General features: G+C 48.6%; 2 protein-coding genes across 2 annotated transcripts; both read left to right on the top strand.

Annotated features, from left to right (window-relative positions):
* The first annotated feature begins 1,459 nt into the window (after positions 1–1,459).
* Positions 1,460–2,978, top strand: EDB91DRAFT_1193772 (NADH-cytochrome b5 reductase). Its single transcript, XM_041320564.1, has 7 exons — positions 1,460–1,773; positions 1,845–1,926; positions 1,990–2,146; positions 2,208–2,622; positions 2,677–2,704; positions 2,758–2,818; positions 2,874–2,978. Exons 1-7 carry the CDS (start codon positions 1,488–1,490, stop codon positions 2,886–2,888), a joined length of 1,044 nt encoding a protein of 347 aa, XP_041183809.1. The 5' UTR covers positions 1,460–1,487; the 3' UTR covers positions 2,889–2,978.
* A 9,543-nt stretch (positions 2,979–12,521) lies between these two features.
* EDB91DRAFT_1077109 (uncharacterized protein) lies at positions 12,522–17,738 on the top strand (the record flags this gene model as incomplete). The annotated part of the gene is made up of 21 exons (XM_041314911.1): positions 12,522–12,566; positions 12,808–12,860; positions 13,053–13,083; positions 13,149–13,223; positions 13,439–13,491; positions 13,543–13,685; positions 13,852–13,876; positions 13,925–13,971; positions 14,013–14,134; positions 14,189–14,219; positions 14,280–14,311; positions 14,410–14,434; positions 14,893–14,928; positions 14,970–15,034; positions 15,265–15,434; positions 15,558–16,103; positions 16,194–16,278; positions 16,309–16,339; positions 16,397–16,755; positions 16,847–17,508; positions 17,576–17,738. 21 exons carry the CDS (start codon positions 12,522–12,524, stop codon positions 17,736–17,738), a joined length of 2,799 nt encoding a protein of 932 aa, XP_041183810.1.
* Positions 17,739–21,625: the final 3,887 nt, after the last annotated feature.

Here is a 21,625-nt window from a genome sequence, read left to right on the forward strand (position 1 = left end):
TAATCAACTCTTTGTACTTGTTGGGTTTCCGGTTCTTCGCAGCGTGTGGTCGCAGTATCCACAGCCCGTCACCATAATATTAAAATATTCTTGGGAACGTGGTGTACGCCCTTCCGATCGCTTATGTTCTTGCTCCGGGTCCGCTCCATTTAATTTTACAAGATAACGTCGTTCATGCATTCAGTTCCGAACTTCTTCTACTGACCGGGATCAGGTCTTGTATGCAAAGGTGACTCAGCTCCCCGAAGCTCAATACACTTTGTAAAGTCCGTCAGCGCTACTCTAGTTCTGACTACGCATCGATCCGATCCTATTGGCAATACCCAAGACGCGTTATCACCCAATCTGTTTTCGCTTTGGAGCGCTTTCAGTTAAGACGAGGCTCCCCGATAAACACCTAAAATGGGAAGCCCAAAGGTCAACATCGCCTCAGTCTCTTTGGCACTGCTCGAAGTACCCTTCACTTCTGTCTCAATCAATAATCCGATTCATTGCAGTCGAATGCATCGGAATTGATGGAGAAATGAGTTGAGGCTGTCTGTCAACTTGTCTGTCACCTGCCGTAGCCTGAGTTTCAAGTCTGCCACACTACGGTCAATAACCTGTTATCGTCATGGCGCTTTGGGCAGCAGCGCAGGGTGATTCATGATTATCAATCACATGCTACGAACATCTTCGATGCTCCACTTCTCCTCGTGCAAGTTCCCTGAGGGACAAATTTCCCATCGCCCAGACTCTCGAACTCGCCGCAAGGAAATTTAACTAGGACACCATCGCAACTCTTACGATCAAGATCAAGAACATGCATTTTTTTTAAGGCGGAAGACGTCGCACGCACTTCGAAACTTCCTCCGTCATCATTGAAGTCAACTTTCGCTCCCGGCATTCTCTGACCTCACCGTGACTTGCCGCCAGGCACGCGTCCTCATAGTCCCGCCGCTACCCGCAGGATGCTCCTGGTTTCCACTCCAAGTTCATATCAGCATCGACATTATTAAGTTATCATCCTATGCCTCGTGTGTTCTCGTCCTACGCCGCCCTACTTTTTCTCATGTTCAAGTTCATTCGGACCGCACTCGAGTCACAGCGTTTAACCAACAATCTAAGAATCGCTATTCCTACTAAGTAAGTTTATATTGGAAGATAATGCACAGACGTGACAAGTGTTATGAACATTTAGGGCCTTCAGGGTTGCTTCTCATTAGTCCTTCGTGTCACTAGTACCCTTCGACACAGGCTGCAAACTTTCTCTTGGTACATGGTTTCTTCGGCGCACAAGCTACTTATTAATCATATTTAGTGGCAACCACCACGTCGGGTTCCGAGGCTCGGGACGAGTCTAGTTTAGTTTGCAGACAGAGTGACAAGGCTGAGACAGGCTGAGCCTTTCAGCTTAGCCATGTTACCATACATACGTGTCGATGCGGCTTTTGCCTTTTATGTAACAATATCTGCGTTTTACTCAAATTCGAACGCGAAACTTTAAAATGAACTGCCAGCAAGCGCTATTCGTTATCACTTTCCTTTCGACGTTGTCTGTCCTTATATTCGGCTTTCATTGGCTGCGAGCAAAGCTAAGGGAAGCTGGTTACGACGTCTCACGACTGATACTCATTGGATTGGAACCAAAAATCAATACCTCTCAGTTCTCTGACGATACCAGCAGGACTCGGATGGCGTTCGGAATCGACAGTTCGTACACACAATTGGTCGCTTTGGCACTGGCCTTGGCCAGCACCGCGTTCATTTTCGTCAAGTTTGGGTCTTCGTCGAGTACGTTCTCGGTCTGAATGACTGTTTCATATTCTCTGGCACGTCTTTCTGCTAACCCGTCGCTACTGTAGAACGGAAGCCAGTACTGAACCCCCAAGTCTGGCAAGAGTTCTCACTCAAAGAAAAGATCGTGATATCGCCCAATACCGCCATGTGCGTTCAATTTCGATTGCGTGTCTTTCATGCTAACCATGAATAATCGCTGCGGCCGCATAGCTACCGATTTGCCCTGCCTCACCCGCAGGATGTCCTCGGCCTGCCCATTGGCCAGCACATTTCGGTTTCTGCAGAAATCAACGGAAAGGACATCATGCGTAGCTATACTCCGACTAGCAGTGATGACGACCTCGGCCACTTCGACCTTCTCATCAAGGTAAGTCGCCGTTTTCGCTGGGAACTCTTGCTTGACGACCAATTGTTATTCGCGGCTGCAGGCTTATGAAAAGGGCAACATTTCCCGCTATGTCTCTCTTCTTAAGATCGGCGACAAGGTCCGCATTCGTGGCCCGAAGGGTGCCTTCAAGTATACCCCCACTCTGTCTCGCGAGATCGGTATGATTGCGGGTGGTACCGGCATTACGCCCATGCTACAGATCATCCGTGCTGCCTTGAAGAACCCCGAAGACAAGACGAAGCTCAGTCTCATCTACGCGAATGTTAACGTTGAGGACATTCTTCTCAAGAAGGAGCTTGATGCTCTTGCTGCGTCTCATCCCAAGCGTTTCAAGGTTTACTATCTGCTCAACAATGCTCCGCAAGGTTGGACCGGTGGCGTGGGTTTCGTATCCAAGGATCAGATCGAAACACACCTGCCTTCGTCAAGTCATGATATCAAAGTTCTTATGTGCGGTCAGTCTGGCCTTCGTTCTTACATGTTACCAGTAGCTGATGATTATTACGCAGGCCCACCGCCGATGATAACTGCCATGAAGTGAGAGGAATTGATGTTTGAATGTGACCAACGTATTGACAGACACTTGCCAGAAAACATCTTGCGGAGCTCAACTACCCTGCTCCTCGGACAATCAGCAAACTAGAGGATCAGGTAATTTAGCGCCATTCGATCAACAACATTCCATCCGCTGACCGTCACTTCGCAGGTCTTCGCGTTCTAGATAGAATTCAGTTTGCCGTAGATTTGCGTACTCAGTCTCATAGACTTAGCCTTCCGGTTTGACATGTTGCAATAGACACCCTTGACGTTCAATTTAGAAGCAAACACCTAGTGGATTTGCGGTCGATCTCCAAGTCACGGACGCTCAATCACTGCATAACCAGACAGGACGTCAACACGAATCTGAACTTTATATGCATTCACAAACTAAGGTGGCTCAAGATGAGAGTTAGTACCACGATAATGGTTGGTGGTGGGAAGTGGGCTGCCTCTAAACGCCACCCCTCCCTACCGAAGCCCGGTTTGGCTGCCCTGCCCCGGGCCAAGTAACTTAGCGGAGTATCACCTTCCCCTTCCCCCACATCCATGCACTGCCAACGTCTCACAAGTTTGACTGCTCACCGCTCTTCACAGCTCTTCTTCAATGCCAACGCTACCAGCTGTGGGCGCCTGCAGCAGTACCCCAGTACCCCAGTACCCCAGTACCGCCCCCACTCCCCAGCAACCACTGGACTTCCCAACGCCCTCTTTGTTGTCCGCACCAGTGCTGCCAGATCAGGATGAGGTTTTGTCCGTAGCTCTCTTCAAGATGAAGTAAACTACTGAGTTGTACTTGGGGTACCATGAACAACCCTGCCATCGCCGCCTCCACTTACTTCAATAATTCGCAATGCCAGGCTACCCAAGGACACAGGCACTATCTCGGGAATGAAGGTCTTCCACGTCATCAGCGAGCGCACGGCCGCTGCTGTCGCCGCCTACAGTCTCGACAGGCTACCCAAGGACAATGAAAGCCCTCCATATTATCAGCGAGCTCACGGCTGCTGCCATCACCTACAGTCTTGAAAAGAAAGTCGTTGGCAAGCCAGTAAGTGGATTCCCTCTAACCACCTCCCCTGCATACCCAGCTCGTCCTGCCCCGAGCTGCGTAGCGGAGTACTAATCTCCCATTCCCCAACTCCACAAATTTTGACCTGCGTTTGATAGGGACTAATACTTCTTTTGCAGCTTTTAGCCCCCTGGCCCCTCTAGTGGCCCTGTGCCGGTGTGCCTGTGTACTTCAATGGTTTACAACACGCTACCAAGGAAGCTGATAAACCGGGCATTGGAAATGTTGTGGGAGAGGGGGATCCAGAGTCGGACGATGATCAAGATGATGATCAGGACCTTATAGGTAGTAGCCAATGAAGGCGAAGAACTTGACAACGATGTGCCAGCTGAGGAAGGTTGAAAACTCAAGTCTGTATTTCGGTGAGTTAGGGCTGTTTACTTCTAATTAGACATTTGGTTTGCCTTGGGCACAGAATGTAATGACACGACATCACTTCTCAAGAAGCTGGTGTTTTATTTCAGTATTAATGGCAAAATCAGGGCGGGACAAGCACTGCCAGAACGTAACAGAATGAGAGCAGTGATCACGCATGATTCTGCATGTTACAATGTGTATTAGTTACCTGCTCTAAGCAACATAAACTCATGCCCTTCGTTTGTATGTGCATGCCTCGAAAAAGATATTTTACCATTACGAATTCGCACTTTTTCGCCCGCTCAAATACCTGCATGCCCTCCCTAACAGTCCTTGGTTTTCCATGATATGTTTGTACGTGGTGATGAAACGTTGAGTAAATCAGCGAGGCGTGGATTGTGAGGTGGACTGGTTTGCAAGAGAATGTTAAAGTACGAATGGATAGATATATGCGGGGGAATGTGTACATTAATAAGGCTGCGCTCCTTGTGCAGGCCAAGGGTAGCAAAGATGTCGGCTGGAGTGTCGCATATATGATCTTGCAGTTCCAGGTGATATTAGCCAGTTGGCGTGAGTCGGGTGAGAGAATACTAATGCGATAGGGGTTTCGAACGTCGTCGAATGAAGCGAGGAGCTGGCGGTAATCAAAGGCCCAGAGCTTGATGGCGGAGTCTTCGGAAGTGCTAGACCAAATATGAAATCGGTGCGTCGAACTCGCATAAGGGGGAGTCATTTATTTGGAAAACTGAATGCATAGTATGCGATACATAGGTGATAAGATCTCCCTACTGTGATAACCAATTTCTGTGTGTGCTCAAGGCACTTCCCCACATTCGACATGACCGCGAGCTTCTTCGGGCGGGTTTAGGGACAATCGAACTGCGCCAATCAGCCACGAGTTTGCCAGTCAACGGCGTCTAAGTTCCATATCCACGCGAAGTGATCATTTACCCGCTCGCCAATAGTACTTGCGGATAGATGCAGTTGATCCCATCTGAGTAACCCTCTGACTCTCAGAATTGTTCTTGCGATCCCCGTCTCAGCCTTATTCTGCCCTCAGATGTGGTTATCCTGACTTTGATGGCTGCAGTTATTTCTGGCGATGACGAGAGAAACAATACTTCTTCTTCAAGCCTATTGGTTGTTAAGTCCAGCGCAACTGCCCCTATTCGCAAGCAGAAGAAGACGACTTTGCGTTTGTTCCTCTGCTTGCAGCAGTCTCCGGTGCTACAATCTCGAAGGTCCGGAATCGATGCTGAGGTTGCTCGACTGGAAGACATTGGCAATGCGGAAAAAATCAGAGTTACGAAGATGCGGATTTGGAATATCGACTCGATGTTACTACCTAGTGGTAGATCTTAGATCTTACATCCATGTCCATCCAAGTTTCCCCCGATTCTGCCTTCTGCCGCACTGGCAGAACATATATGATTCTGCCAGGCCAGTTCTGCCCACAACACTAGGAGACTAAAAATAAGCTGATCAGTCCTTCAAGTTGGCAATATTGATCTTGCTTCGGGCCGCAAGATGATACTTTGTTCCACACCAAATTACCAATAGAGCTTCACATGGTAGATCTTTCTGGCAGATATCATCTGTTCGAAGGGGAATGTCAATTTGTAGATGGTTGTTTCCTACATCGCCATGAAGACAATATTCAGCATATAAAAGCAAGGCGACTTCCTACTATCCCCTTCAGATTTATCTTATCCCATATCGCATCCTCTCAAGCAATGCGTTTCCACTTTATCCTCCCCGTTCTTGCTGCTCTGACAGCATCAATATCTGCAGCAGTAATACTTAGGGGTGTCCCGGCTGGGACATGCCCAAGTACTTGCTACCATAATCACGACTGCATACACTGCCATAAGATGCATAAATGCGTGAGTACAAGTAGTCTGCGTCCTGTATTTGATCACATGACTCACCGGCATGGTAGATCGCCTTTGAATGCGAGTAAGTCGTGTTTCTGCTTTCACATCGGCGCAGTATAGTTGATGGCACGACACGTTACTAGTAGGGGAAATGTTTAACGTTGTGCGTTGTGACGGTTGCCTTGACCGAGTGGCAAAGGAACCGATCACAATCGACGACGAAGAGTCCAGGCCTAAGGTTATGAGTCTTGGCTATTTCAGAAGTGTCTTTTATCAAGGGCTCTTGCACTCACTAGCTATATAGACTCGCTATGAACTGTACAGACCCAAGTATGCTCCCAAATGACACCAGGCTGGTGTCTAGCGACTTTGCACGAGTCTCTGTTTTGTTGTGCCGTCATCCAAATTCTAACAAACTTCTACTTGCCGTGGCGCCATAAATAAATGCATGTTGTTGAAAGTTGGTTTTATTGACTGATTTTACCAAACGCCCGTAAAACATGACGGCACGTGACCTCGCTGACGAATCAGCAACCCGACGCGTCCTACGCGTCCTTGGTTCGCGCAGATCTGCAGCTCCCGTTCCGTCGCCTTCGCATTGCGGGGCGCACTGCACCAATACCTGCGCTCGACGACCGCTCGTCAGCACCGAAACCACTCACCGACGGAGCTCGCCGGGCTCACTTGTGTCGCCGTTTTGCGTTCAACCACCTCGCGCTGTTGCAAGGCAATTCCGTCGAACTTCGGCGTGATTAGTGTTTTTTTTCTGCCCGTATGTACAGCTGTAGATACGTGCACCCCTGCAACAGAAGTGTTAGAATTTGCTTCATTAGTCTGGTGAAAATGATCGAGTGTGCCCGCCCGCCCCGTCCATGTAAAATTCCGCCGCCGGAGCTCTCAGCCACCCGTAAAATCTTGGGATTTTACGGTAAAATAAAGTGCGGCGGACACTTTACCACCACTTTTCCGTTCTTTTCTTGTAAAATGCGGCGCGCAGCGCGACAAAAAATCGCATTTCTGGTTCCCTTTGTGGTGATCACAGGCGAGCGGGAGCGGAGTAAGAGCTAATAAGTGAGACTAGTCTCAGTCTCTGGAATAGAACTCTGCATTGACGAAATGTGTACCTAATAAGTAAGACTACTACATTTCGTTAGCTTTGGTTAAGACAACTGTAAGGTATAGAAACTCACGTCTCAGTCTCTGGAATAGAACTGAGACGATCATCTGACGGTCTGCGGGTACGCTAAACTTTATACTGTAGTTTATTCTCTTATCTGGAATATTAGAATGAAACAAAAATTATCACTAGGTTTGGGGCCGACGTCACTCATCCTTCGTTCCTGGTCCGTGCCTCTGTGCTCGGACCTTCTACTCGTTGCGCTCGGACCTTCTACTCGTCATCCTGTGCCTGCTCTTCGGTCGTCTCGGATTCCAACACTCCCCCTCGAGTGCAAGCTAGTCCCATTTGGGTTCTAAGCTTTTGGAGATGCGGGCGTGCTAGAGCCTTGGTAAAAGTGTCGGCTACGTTCTCCTCAGTGGGGCAGTAGAGCAACTTGAAAGTTCTGTCTCTAACGTGCGAACGAACGAAATGGTAATGTAAATCGATGTGTTTCGTATGCGACTGAAACTTGGCGTTGGATGCTAGTGTGATAGCAGCCTGGTTATCGCAGAAGATTGGGATGGGCAGAGTGGGCGCTTCGTAGAGTTTGCTGATGAGGAGCTTTAAGTAGAGCAGTTCGTGTATCACACTGGTAAGTGCAATATATTCTGCTTCCGCGGTGGATAGTGTGATTAACGGCTGCTTGCGGGCACTCCAGGCGATCGGTCCTCCATTCAGCATCACAATGTACCCAGACATTGAATGTCTATGGGACTGTGGTGCCCAATCTGCGTCGATGAACACTTCTAGCCTGCCATCTGTTGGACCTAAGGTGAGCTCAAGCGAATCTGTGCCTTTCAGATAATGCAGGGTGCATTTAGCTGCCTCCCAGTGTGCTCTGCCTGGGCTTCGCATAAACTGCGATAGAGTCGCGACAGAAATGGCGATATCTGGCCTAGTACTTATTGCCGCATACATCAGTGACCCAATAGCACGCTGGTATGGTACGTCCTTCATAGCTGTGATCTCGGAGTGAGTGGTGGGGGATTGATCAATTGATAGGCTAAGTCCCGGTTCCATGGGAGTCTGTGCTGCTTTGGCATTGCCTAGACGGAAACGTTCGACTATGGTGGCGACATACACCTTCTGTGAGAGTGTTAAGGTACGTGCTGCTCTATCGCATGTTACCTTTAACCCCGACAACCATTTTAACTTGCCTAGATCAGATATCTCGAAGAACTGTTGGAGTTGGGACTTGAAATGGTGGATATGGGATGTATGGTTCGTGGTTACGGCCATGTCGTCGACGGAGACAGTGATGACCATCTGTTCGCTCAAGGTACGTTTGAAGTACACCACTTGATCAACCCTCAACCTACTGAATCCCAGCTTCTTAAACACTCCTGCTAGCTCCTCCGCCCACTCAAAACCTGCCTGTTTAAGGCCCGGTAAGCTCCTTATCAACCTCAACACCTTTCCGCTCTGATCCTCTCTCAAATATCCCGGTGGCGCTCGCATATAGATCTCTTCTTGGATGCTGGCATACAGGTAAGCACTCTTGATGTCAATTTGATGAATTTCCCAGTCTTGCTGAGCAGCCATTGCTAGAACCGTATGGATTGTGCTCATATTGGTGGTAGGTGCAAAAGTATTGAAATAGTCCACTCCATATTTCTGCCGCTGGCCATTTGTGATGAGATGAGCGCGAAGCTTCAGCTTCTCGCCGTCGGGTCCTCTCTTGGTCGCCAGAACATAGTGGCATGGTATGATGTTTGCGCCTTGCGGTAAGTCAACAACCTCCCATGTACCTAACTTTTCGAGTTGGCTAATCTCGTAATCCAGGGCTTCTTTCCATTCAATGGCATCAGGGTCGTTAAGCGCCTGCTGTAAGGTAGGCTCTGGTTCTGCGGCTGCTAATGCTAGGCGAATGTGAGCTTCTTCGTCCAGAAGATCCAGTGCTGACGCTTCTAACAGGGAATCTAGCGCTAGGGATGCGGTCTCCCCCTCATTGAGGGACGCGTAATATCCTGGAGGTGGCCTGGTATGAGTCGTCCTCGGGGCTGGTGGGGTTGTGGGATGATGGGGTTGGAGTCTGGCTGGGGTTGCTGGTGGCGGGATGGGCTGAACGACAGGTACGTTGTTGTCTTCATTGTTGCGCATGACGCTGGACTCCCCCTCGTTCAGCATATCCTCCACCACTATCACGTCTCCAGACGCGAAGGTAACATTCCGTTCAATGGAAACCCGTCGCTTACCCAGCCAGTAGACTCTATAGGCCTTGCTCACTACATCCACTCCCACAAATATCGCCTCCTCCGCCCTCGGTTTGAGCTTCCCTGCATCCTGCAGGTGCACAAATGCTCTTGCACCGAATTTGTGTGCTTGTAGCAGGCTCGGCTTCTCGTTTCGGACAAGTTCGAACGGCGTGGTATCTGGGGTAGCCCTTGACGGTAAATGGTTTTTCAACCAGGTCGCATAATTGACTGCCTCAGCCCACAGATACTTCGGCAAATCCTTCGTGATGAGCATTGCCCTAGCGTGCTCCACGAGCATGCGGTTTAGTCGCTCCATGACGCCATTCTGCTGCGGTGAGTCATGGACCGTCAATTGACGCTCTATCCCCTGCTGGCGCAGATGCTGATCGAACTCGGCAGACATATATTCACCACCGCGGTCCGAACAGACTTTCTTCAGTTGAGTCCCTGGCACTTGACAGCTCACCCAGGCTTCATCAGCCTTAAAAGCGGTAAGTGCTTCACTTTTGGCCTTCAGGAAGTGCAGTACGGTCTGGCGACTGTAGTCGTCAGTAAAACTGATATAGTACAGACTCCCACTGATGCTGGCCGTTTGAGCCAGTCCCCACAAGTCGGTATGGACTAGCGCGCCATAGGTGCGTGCCCGGGTCGTACTCTTGTCGGGAAAAGGCTTCCACACTGACTTTGCCTTCGTGCAGGTGTCGCAGAATTTGGGCTTCGAGCTGGGGTCCAATTCAACACCCGTGATAAGGCCCTTGCGGACAGCGTCGGCCGCTGCGGTCTGGGATATATGCCCCAGGACTCTATGCAACTTGTTAACGGTGAGTTTGGACTGGGCGACATTCGCATGATGCTGATTGGTCTTTCCCGCTGCTATGCTATAGAGGCCTTCCACCTGCGGTATTTCCACTATGACTTGACACTTTGGTCCGCAGGACAATACTTTGCACATACGGCCTTCAAACAACATGGCCATCCTGGCCTCCGCGATTCAATTGGTGGATATCAGGGTGAACACCATAGCAGGTGTGTACAGCGCATTCTTGAGTGTGACCTTCGTGCGCTTGTCACCGAGGGGTAGCTCTAGATTGACGTCTCCTTGCCCAACAGCACTTAGACTTGAGCCGTCTGCTGTGTGGATCTCCTGGGGGCTTATGCTGATGAAGTTGGTGAACTTTGCCCTGTCCAGGCAGAAGTGGGAGGTAGCGCCTGAGTCGACGATCGCACCACATCTATCGGCGGGTACTTTGATGGCCTTGGCAATGGTTGCCAAGTCCGATGTCATGAACACGTACTGGTCCTGGGATGGAGCATCTGCGGCTGAGTTTGCCATCTCACTCTGTCCCTTTTCACCCTTCTTCTGTTGCTGACCTGGGCCTTGGCCCTCTTTCCCTCCGCCAGGCCTCCAGCAATCTGACTTGTAGTGACCCTTTCAGTCACAGTTATAACAAGTCACGTCTGCATTAGCCTTACTTGACGGACCCGACTGCCTGCCTTTGCCTTTCGTCTCTTTTGCGCTAAGTGCGCTACCCCCACCACCTTTCTTACCAGGTCGCTTCTCAGTAAGTTGACGGTGTTCATATTCCTCGGTAACGATAGTGATTAATTCGTCAGAGGATAAGGGGGTCTTGGTGATTTTGGCGGTCGCGTTAATGGACGAGAGGAGCGGGCAGGTATGACTTGGGGAGCGACCTGAGAATAATGGCGTGGAAGTCCGTATCGAGGATTGCCGTGCCCATACCTGTGAGTAACTTGCGCAAGCGTAGTAGTTTGCCGAAGTGAGCTTTAACGTCTCCTCCTTTGTCGCATCTTGTCTCATGTATCCGCCTGCACAGATCGATTTGTACAAGCTTGGTCTTGCCTTCATGCATCAGGCAGATCTCCTCCCAGACTTCAGAGGTGGTCTCGTATTTCTGCATGTGCAGCAACAGTCGGTCCGTAATGGTACTGAAAATCTGTTGCTTGACCAGTGAGTTCTTTTGGTCATACTCGTCCATTTTCTTATCGCGCTCCTTGATCTCCTTCTGTGTAGGAGTCGTGTCTTTCGGGAAGGGTAACGGCTCGGTTGCACGACCATCTGCATACCACATTAAACCTCTGGCACCTGATCGCCGTCAATGTTCGTTCCTTGTAGGTAATCCAATTCGTGCCATCTTCGGCAAGTTTCGGGACGTTGAAGAGCAAGGCGGTTGTGCCAGGGAGCGTATTATTGACAGCCATGTCAGGGCTCATAACCTGTGGTGATCACAGGTGAGCGGGAGTGGAGTAAGAACTAATAAGTAAGACTAGTCTCAGTCTCTGGAATAGAACTCTGTATTGACGAAACATGTACCTAATAAGTAAGACTACTACATTTCGTTAGCTTTGGTTAAGACAACTGTAAGGTATAAAAACTCATGTCTCAGTCTCTGGAATAGAACTGAGACGATCATCTGACAGTCTGCGGGTACACTAAACTTTATACTGTAGGTTATTCTCTTATCTGGAATATTAGAATGAAACAAAGATTATCACTAGGTTTGGGGCTGACATTACTCATCCTTCGTTCCTGGTCCATGCCTCTGTGCTCGGACCTTCTACTCGTTGCGCTCGGACCTTCTACTCGTCATCCTGTGCCTGCTCTTCGGTCATCTCGGATTCCAACACCCTTCCCTCAAAATTTTGCTCTAGCTGTGGCCTTACATCCACACTATAATATTTGCTGCTCTTGTCAATCCTAGAGGTATGTACAACCAACCGTTTTACTATTTACAGTGTATCTCATGCGCTCAGACCCAGGGGTGCTCCCTAAGAAGGCAATGTGACTGTTGGTCACAATCACACTGCTCTCTGTCGTCAGGTTCACCTGGGTTGCCCAATAAGTCAGGTTTATTATACTGGGCGATCAAGTGCCTTGCCAAGTATTATTAGCCTTAGTTACCTAAATACCCAACACCAGCAATAAACATTGCCTCAAATAATGTCCAAGTACTCAAGCCTCGAAGGCATTACTATTATATAAGCTATATATGTATAATATTATTTTATCGCCCAAAAGCGGCAATTGCGGAGTACTACCGCCCAAAACATAACCTAATTTGGAAGTTCTACAATATCAATGTTTTCCTAGCCTCCCCAAGCCTCACCCTGCTCTTCCCTGTGTAGTAGGCTTGTATATACCATGTATTTTAGCTATGATACACCTCATAGAACATACTGGGCCACTGTATTTACTACCAGTCACCAGAGGGAGTGTATAGTAGCCATAGTACTTTATACCTCATATACAACAGAAAAAGCGAAAATATACATGCCTCTAGGGTGTATCCTTCAGTCTATTATGATTTATAATATGTAATAGAGAGTATTTGAAAGACTTTGACCGCTTATATAGCTCATGGGCATCAATTTGTGACAAAATATAGTAAAATAGTGAGAAAACATTGAAAAATGCGAACATATGGTAGCCAGGGACATACAAAGCTCCAGAGACTATGTGTATAATGTTTCTGCAATATATGTGAGTATACACAACTGCTATTGCAGGGGTTTTATATGTTTTACAACAGTCTCTCAGAAAAACAATCATGACCGCTTTTCTTTTGTTTTTATGTATCTTAACACATAGTATATAGTCCCTTTTGCTTATATATTGTTTCTGAACGCAGTCCTGCAGCTGTAGAACACCATATATTTGATGTAATGTGAACAGGGGTGATATGAGGAGAACTGTGTTCTGGGAGGTAAATATGTCATATATCAAAGATCTGAAACTTGGAGCACATATAATACAATGATATAATACTAGAACTACAAGCTCAAGCTGCCAGACCTTGGGCTAAGTGCTGTGGAAGCAAAGTACATGATGGAGATGTGTGGGAAAGTATGTGAAACATATGGTTGAAACATAAAAACATACCATAGCACACCACACAAGACTTTCTGGGGTCTAATATATGTACGGTGTGATAGAGGGACATCATAATGACTATCCAGCATGGTTTTGAAGTGTTGCAGGTCACACTTCCTCACAATCTTACATGAAGTGGTGTAGGTTCTGGTCAACAGCTATGACAAGATGACCCTATGGCATTGAAGGACATTGTAACCCTAGCACAGTCTCGGGTGGCCAGACATGCTGATGCTATGAGGTACCACCGCTCTCATGTTATTTACCATCCTCTTCTCACTGCAAAACACAGCTCACGCACACATTTCATGATTGAGACCCTGAACAACCTCAAGAATAACAAGATCAAGAAGACTGCCGCAACACAGCATCAGGGGGGCGATGCTGTGGAGTGGATGAAGAAGTTCCTATCAAGTCTGGGGAAAAAGAAGCACGGTATGTGGTTCTTCCATCAGGTCATCTGAGATGATGCCGATGCGCAGGTAGTCCTTGCCCATGAACCATTGCGGGTGACATTGGAGGATCTCCATTTGGTGGAGAGCAAAGGAACACTATAACAGCAGGTTCAAGAATGAGACCATCATTCCTTTGTACTTCCCAGACTCACCTATCTACTGCTATGGTACGTACGTGCGAGAGTGACAGATTGAACAATGCGCTAATATCTTGTCTAGGCTGTCTTCCCTGCGTTTTTCTCCCTCTATGTCTCTAGAGAGCAAAGGTCAGCCATACAAGCCATGCAGCTGTTGAACGGACTTTCAGATCCCATTGGGCTTTGGATTGGCCATCTCCCATGGGACTCGATATTCTCGGTGATACTAGCTATAATAATTATCATCATCTTCGCAATTACCATGAATCAATTCAATGGCCTTGGTTTCTTTGTATGTTTTCCTTTGCTTTTCTGAATGTTGGATTTCGCTGATGTATTCTCGTAGTGGGTCATCCTTGTTTTGTATGGCATTGTTGGTGTGTTATTCGCGTACTGTGTATCATTGTTCATGTCGTCACCACCATCCTCTTTTGCAGCAGTGGCAGGATACCAGATTGTCATGGATATTGTAAGTTCTTGCAGTTTTTTGGGCACACCACCACTAACACAGACTAGCTGTACCTGGCTGGTTATCTCCTTACACTGACTTACACAATGACGTCTCAGTCCAGTACCATCATCACGATCATCTGTAAGGCTTTGTTATCCATATGTGACCCTGCATTTTAAATGATCTTTCTAGACTTCACGCTTTCAGTGTTATCACCGGTGGCTAGTGTTGTATAAACGAACCACAGACAAGACATTACTGCTGAAGTGCATGCAGTGGGACACTCCAGTGACATTGCCTCTTCTTGGACACAGCGTAGTTGTTCGAATTGGCTGGTGGCGCACTCAAAATACCACCTGTTACAAAAGGAATGCTGTAGTGTAGTCCTTCTGCTTGCAATCCAACTATTCCTCCTCATCTTTAACACTGTCCTTGTCCTCATCCTCTTCCTCTTCCATCTTGCTTAAGATCTCGGCGACAGCACACTCCTCAGCTACCTCCCTCATCACCTCTATGGTCTCCACTGTTTGCTTGTAACTCTTGACGTACCCATAAACTGTCCTGATGACATCTGCTTGAAATCCTTGCTGGATTGCAAGCAATTGAACCCACACCTCGAAGCTGGCCTGAGCAAAGTGTGTGACATCACCCTTGTGTATGCTGGTGTGAGCGGTAGATCTATCTGAAGTTTTGCTGGTGTGGTCTTTGAAGAATGTCAGCTGGAGCATCGTGGCTGTAGAGGTGTGTGTCAGTGCGACGTAGTCCATACACTGCGACAAGTACAAACCAGCGTTATTGTTTGATGCTTTGGAAAAAGGCAAAGATGCGGGATGGTGTGTGGAGGAACTGCCAGTGGCCCCTTAAGTGTTCAAAGCTGTACATACTGACCCCTATAATTCATATCCGGAGTGTGACACCCCACTCATACAACACCTCCTTCTCATCCACTTGATCATATTTATCCTAATTAGACATATACTCTATGGTACTTTAAACACATGGCACGGGGCATAACAAAGAAAATTGCCGCAGCGGTAAATAAACCAGGACGGAAGGCAACTACCACCTTGGCCTCAGCTCTTCAGGAACAGCATGAAGAAGCACAACAAACACTGCTGAAGGCAAAAGGGACTCAATCACAGTATGATGGCCATCTTGAACGGGGCTGACGGTTTCTTGCAGATGTTGTTGAACAGAAGAAAACTGCCCAAGCAGAGGGCACTCACTCTCAGGCTGATGGCGAGTCTGATATTGATGCGTACAGTCACGCATTCAACATCATCCCCAACAAAAACTCTGCGTCAGTGCTCGAGCTGTTCCTTGTCCAGAAGGGGTTAACGGAGGGATGGAGTTTGAGCACAACTTGGGGCATCTTCTCAGGATTCAAAGATATGTGGAAGAATGCGTGCATCTTGTCTATGTCTGGTTGTGCATTTGAGGCTTTGGGACTCAACATAATTATGTGCTACAGCAAGGGTGAGACTTACTGTGGTCCCTATCACTGCGACAAGGGCACTGGGGTGGTCGCAGGAAACCCGGCCTTGTCAGCGGCTGCACAGGATATGATGGAAGTCCTCAAGAACAATGAGGGTGCTGAAGGTGGAAGCAGAAATCATGCATCAGCCATGACCATCAAGGACATGCGGAAACTCATGGCCTGGTCCTACAGCCAGTATCCGGACGAAGTTGTCAGCCACATTTGCCAGTCTGTTGAAGGCAGGTCAACCCTTGACGTGGCTGACATGATTCTGGCCCAGCAGCATCTCATGGTGCGCGCATTCTCAACAATAGGCATCATGATCTGGACACGGTATGCTAGCTTTTGAATTCAGGCCGCTTTGCCATCATTACCTCAGGGACTCTGACTGACTGGACTGATGCATCCACACATTTCCCACAGGAATTTTGAACTGACAAAGATCAAGCGGAAAGACATCATTTGGAACTGCCAGGGACGCCCGCCCTATGGCATCCCCTTTGACCTGGTGAGCCTCATGAACCGTAAATGCTGGCAGTGGAAGGGGGAAATCGATGGCGCACTTGAAGGTATCTGTTTCTGGAGTGTTTCCAGCCTGAGATGAGGGTGCTGACTGTGACTACCAGGTCACGAGTATGAGGTCTATGCTCAGCTGAAGACTCCCGAAATCTGTATGTTCATGCACCTGCGAGCTTGGATGAGTTTCCTGGAGGAGGTACTTCTCCAATGGCCCTTGCAACCCGAAGAATATGTCTTTCCACGCATTGGCACAAATGGTGTTGTCTACCCTTCTGACGAGCTGTCCTATGATGCTGTCATGAAGACACTGACTTGGATTTGCACTGAGGCAGGGCTGACGGCCAGGTACACCAGCCACTGCTTCCGCCGAGGTGGTGTGAGGTATTGGTTTATGTTTGCACCCCTTGGAGAGTGCTGGTTGCTTGCTATGATACATTGGTGGGGTGCGTGGGCTGAAGGCGAAAGTGTGAGTGGCCTGCTAATCTATATTGTGAACCGACCAATCTGTCCCCAACTTGGACAGATCAATACACTGATACTGGTACCTTCTGGACGAGCTTACCCAATATGAGAAAAATCACTGGGATGCACTGTGCCCAATTCCTCGGGAAGGTGACAAGAGCTTCAATGGCGATCACATTTTGACAGCACCCATTACTGCAGCGGAAACTCGGGAACTCAAGATGTCATTCGATCGTGAGCTGAACCATCTGTCTGGCAAAGTTGAGGAAGTCCTAGACAAACTAACCCTTGCTCCAGCCTCTTCCCCTTATTCCTCGCCATTGACAGCACCCTCACAACTTCTGATCTTGGTCTCTTCCACCCAGTCTCTACAACCAACCCCGTGCCATCAGGCCATCCATTCACCCTCTCCGCAGAGTACCACTGCTCCTTCTATGATACCCGTCCCAGTTCCCATGGACTCGACTTCTTCTCCCTCACCTCCTGTCATTCCTACAACACAGGCACTTCCCTCCAACAGCCGCCAGCACGGCACCACAACAAAAAAGGTAGCTCCCATACCCAGTGTCGGGATCCCGGACCTCCCACGTGAACCAGAGGCATGGCGCACTGCTGTGAAGCAGTGGGAAGACCCTGCTGCATCTATCGGCGGTAAGGCACTGAAGGATTGGCCGGAGGAGTGGTATACCAGACCTATGTGCACGATCACTGGCGTGAAGTGGAACATCTGGAAGGTGATCGCTATGGAATTCTATTGGTGAGTTACCTTCACGCTGATCATGGGTTCGGCAACTGCAACTTAGACCACATCACTGCTTCCACAGGCTGCAGCAGGATGAGGCAACATTTGTGGAAGCATACCCTGAGGCAACCTGCGGTGTCAAGCCACTTTTTGATGCAATCCAACGCCAACGCGAGGGACAGGGTGAAATCACTGGACGAGCAAGCAAGAACAGCCGCCCAGAAGTCCAAGTATCCTCCCACTGAGCATCCAGCTACCACAGCCTGTGAATCGCGTTTCGCGCTTGCTTTTTCTTCGAGTTATTCTCCCCATTATCGCGTCCTTTGGGCAGGCTTCAATTTGATGTTTCTCACTCTTGCAACCCTGCTGTGATGCAGAGTCTGATCTGCATTCCCATCAACGTTCATCTACACTCTATGTATCACCCACGTCCACGCACACATTTTGTAGCATATCACCCCCGCCCGTTGCTGGCACGATGTTCCCGCATGCGCTCTCGCACCACTGTCTCAGTTCCAAACTGGACCTGTATTTTTGTCTTCACACTTTTCTGTTGTTGTTAGCGCCCACTTTGTAGCTGTAGAGTTTTTGTCGTTACATTCACACCACATTTTTTGGGGGACTCCGCAATTCGATTTGTTTGCAAACATCAGCCGCTGTTGTCATCATTGATGTTGGAATGAACGAACAAAAATTTCAACCAAAGGGCACAATTCAATCGAGGGGGCTCTGCAATTTGATTTGTTTGCAAACATCAGCCGTTGCTGTTGTTGTCGACGTCGGAAACAAACAAACAAAAATTTCAACCAAAGGGAAGGGAAATCTGGCGGAACCTGAAGGTCACGTGAATGCATCATGTGGCCGTAAATCGGTGTAAAACGCTCAACATAAGTAAACTTGTCAACGTTTGTTTTCATCTATTATTATCTCGAATTCCTTTCTCTACTATATTATGTTGCTGTCTATGTTTGTTTATACCTCAGCGGTTCTTTCACCAATGCTGAGGTATATATCTCAACTGTCTGCACGCTTGCTCTCTCTTATGATTAATTGTCTCTAGACTCGTCTATTAGCTTCACTTTCCAACAGGTTATGAGCCCTGACTCAAACTGAGTCAAGAACCGAAGCTTAGAAAGTCATTATCCCCTCTCATTGTATCATCCCGCCGCTCATCTTAACTCATCAGTCCTCTGTCGATGTTGTCATGGGGAAATATGATCATATCCCCGAGTTGTTGGGGTCAGAAAATTATGTTGGTTGGTCCACCAAAATGCAGTATGCACTCGCACGCGAAGACCTGTGGTGCCATGTCAACAACAAGTCTGATCCCTCTGATCTTCTCGGTCAACCTTCTCATATGCCTACTGCCACTGATCCACTCAAAATCACCACCACCGAAAAGGCGTCAATGTGCTTGTGGCTATTGGATGACATGAAGGCTAAGGATCTCATCACTCGCTGGCTCAGTACAAGTGTCAATGTGCTTGTATCCTGCTCTCACACTGTTACTGTGCAAAAGGCCTGGGACACACTCAAGGAGGACTATAATTGCAACAATATTAGCTCCCAGTACCAGATCCATCAGCAGTTGCAAGTGCTGCACATGAAGGACTCTGCGGACACATCAAACTTTGTTGGACAGCATGCCACATTATGAGAGTGACTAGTAGATTTGGGCACACCCTATGGTGATGCAGACATGATATTTAACCTACTCATGGGTCTTCCCTCCACACCAATATGGCAGCAATACAAGTCACAACTCAAGCAATGCATGTACAATGACCTAACCACGGTGTCATCTACATCAACCCTTCCTACATTCACCTTTGAGACCTGCATGTCGCACATCACTGCAGAAGCCACACATCACGTCAATGTGCAGCTGATACAATCTGCACGCCCTGGATCTGAGTATGCCAATGCTATCACTGGACCATCTTCCACCACACCTACCAGCGTCAATCCAATCACTGGCCTATGCAAACACAAGCATAACCCGCAAGGTGTCTTCTGCACCACAGCAGGCTGTAACAAGGGCGATCATGATCATGTGCACTAAGAAGGGCAGCGGTATGGAGGGTCAAGCACCCTGGCAAAAGAAGAAGAGTGAAACAGAGACAGCAGCAGCAGCTGTTGTGGCACCTGCACCTGCCGTCATGCCTCCCACTCCCTCACCTCAAGTTGCTGCTGTGGCTGCTTCTCTTGCTAGTCTCTATGAGGATGTCTCATTCACGTCTATTACCGAGCTTCCCACCCATGAGGTCACATGTGCTCTTCCTCTTCCTTTTGATGTCATCCTTGACTCAGGGACAATGGTCACACTTGTCAAGGATCCCAATCTCTTTCACACCTACTCCACAGAGGATCCTATCAGCGTTAAGACCACCAATCATGGAATCCTTCAGACCGTGGGATACAGTACCTGTGTGGCTTGGCTTATGATCGGGGGGCGATGGATGTGTCTTCGCATGTCCAATTGCCTTCATGCTCCAGATGCACTGCTCAACCTCATCTCCATCAGCAACATGAATATGAAGGGGTGGGACATCAACTTCCACACAAACATGACATGCAAACTCACCTATCGCAACATCTTACTTGGTGCTATCCCCACTACAGGCAAGCTTTATGTGCCTGACCTTGAGTTCATCCACTTCATGCAGCCCACTCCTTCCCTCCCCAAGGAGCCAGAGCTTGCGGCATTCACACACGTACCACTCACCCTGGATCTTTGGCACACATGAGTGGGACACATTGGCAGGACTGCTGTCACGTGACTCACACAAGTAGCCAAAGGAGTGACTGTCGACTCCTCAGCACCTCTCTCTCACTGCGAGTTGTGTATACTCGTCAAGCATCCTCACCAGCCCTTCCACTCCTCCGAGACTGGACGTGCTGCCCACTTCCTTGATCTCATTCACTCGGATTTATGCAGACCCATCCCTGTTGTCTCTGCTCATGGGAAGCGCTATTTCATAGTTTTTCTTGATGATCACACCCATGCCCTTAACCTTCAACTCCTTGCTTCGAAGGATCAGGTGCTTGATGCATGGCGGGTCATTTGTGCACAGTGGGAGAACATGTCTGGTCTGTGGGTCAAGATTTTTCGTTCTGACAACGGGGGGGGGGGGAATTCATGAGCAACACATTTAGTGAGGCTCTCGAGGAGGCAGGGATAGAATGCCAATGCTCAGTGCCCCAAGCCCACCAACAAAATGGAAAGGCCGAATGTGTCATGTGCACAATTGAAGGATGCATGTATGCTATGCTTGATCATCCTTGTCTCCCTCGCAATCTATGGGGCGAAGCTGCACTCACTGCAGCCTATCTCTTCAACAGATCGGAATCCCAAGCCCTACCTCCCAGGAAGATGCCCTACAAGATGCTTCATAATGCCAAGCCCACCTTTGCTCATCTCCAAGTCTTCAGTGCACGGTGCTTCGCTCGCATCCCTCCAGAAATGCAGGAGAAACTTGGGCCTCGATTGCATGAAGCTCTGTTCATGGGGTACCCCCCAGGTGTCAAAGGCTGGTGTTGTTGGGATGTTGTCACTGGTGCCTTCTTCAATTCTTGTGATGTCATTTTCAATGAGAACTTCACTCACCAACCCTTCCCTTCCCCAACAGCAATGATGATGATGACGATGTTGCTGTGGTCCCAGCACCCAGTCCCCCTGCCATTGCACCTATTGCACGTGTTCCTCCTCATTCTGATGTCATCTGTCGGTCTGGCTGCATCCCAGTTCACACTGAAAAGGGTTCTCTCTTTCAAGTCCAAATCATCGCCAATAAACAACAGCTAGACCATCAACGTGTCATTTGCGTCAGTACAAGCTGGTGCCCTTACCTGTCAATCGCTGCGCTATTGGAAGCCGCTGGGTTCTCAAGTTTAAGGAAGATCTCAAAGGTGGTCCAGTGTTTAAGGCACGCTTAGTTGCTCAAGGGTTCTCGCAAATCCCTGGCATCGACTTCAGCAAGACGTTCGCACCAGTAGCTAAGTCTGCATCCATTCGCATACTCACCACACACGCAGCCGCACATGACTGGGAGCTGGACTGCTTTGACGTGAAGTGTGCTTTCCTATGGGGCAAACTGCAGGAAGACATGTACATGCGTCAACCACCAGGCTT

This window comes from Suillus paluster, assembly GCF_016628075.1.
Source record: "Suillus paluster strain FC165 chromosome Unknown EDB91scaffold_2, whole genome shotgun sequence".
Lineage (NCBI taxonomy): Eukaryota > Fungi > Basidiomycota > Agaricomycetes > Boletales > Suillaceae > Suillus > Suillus paluster.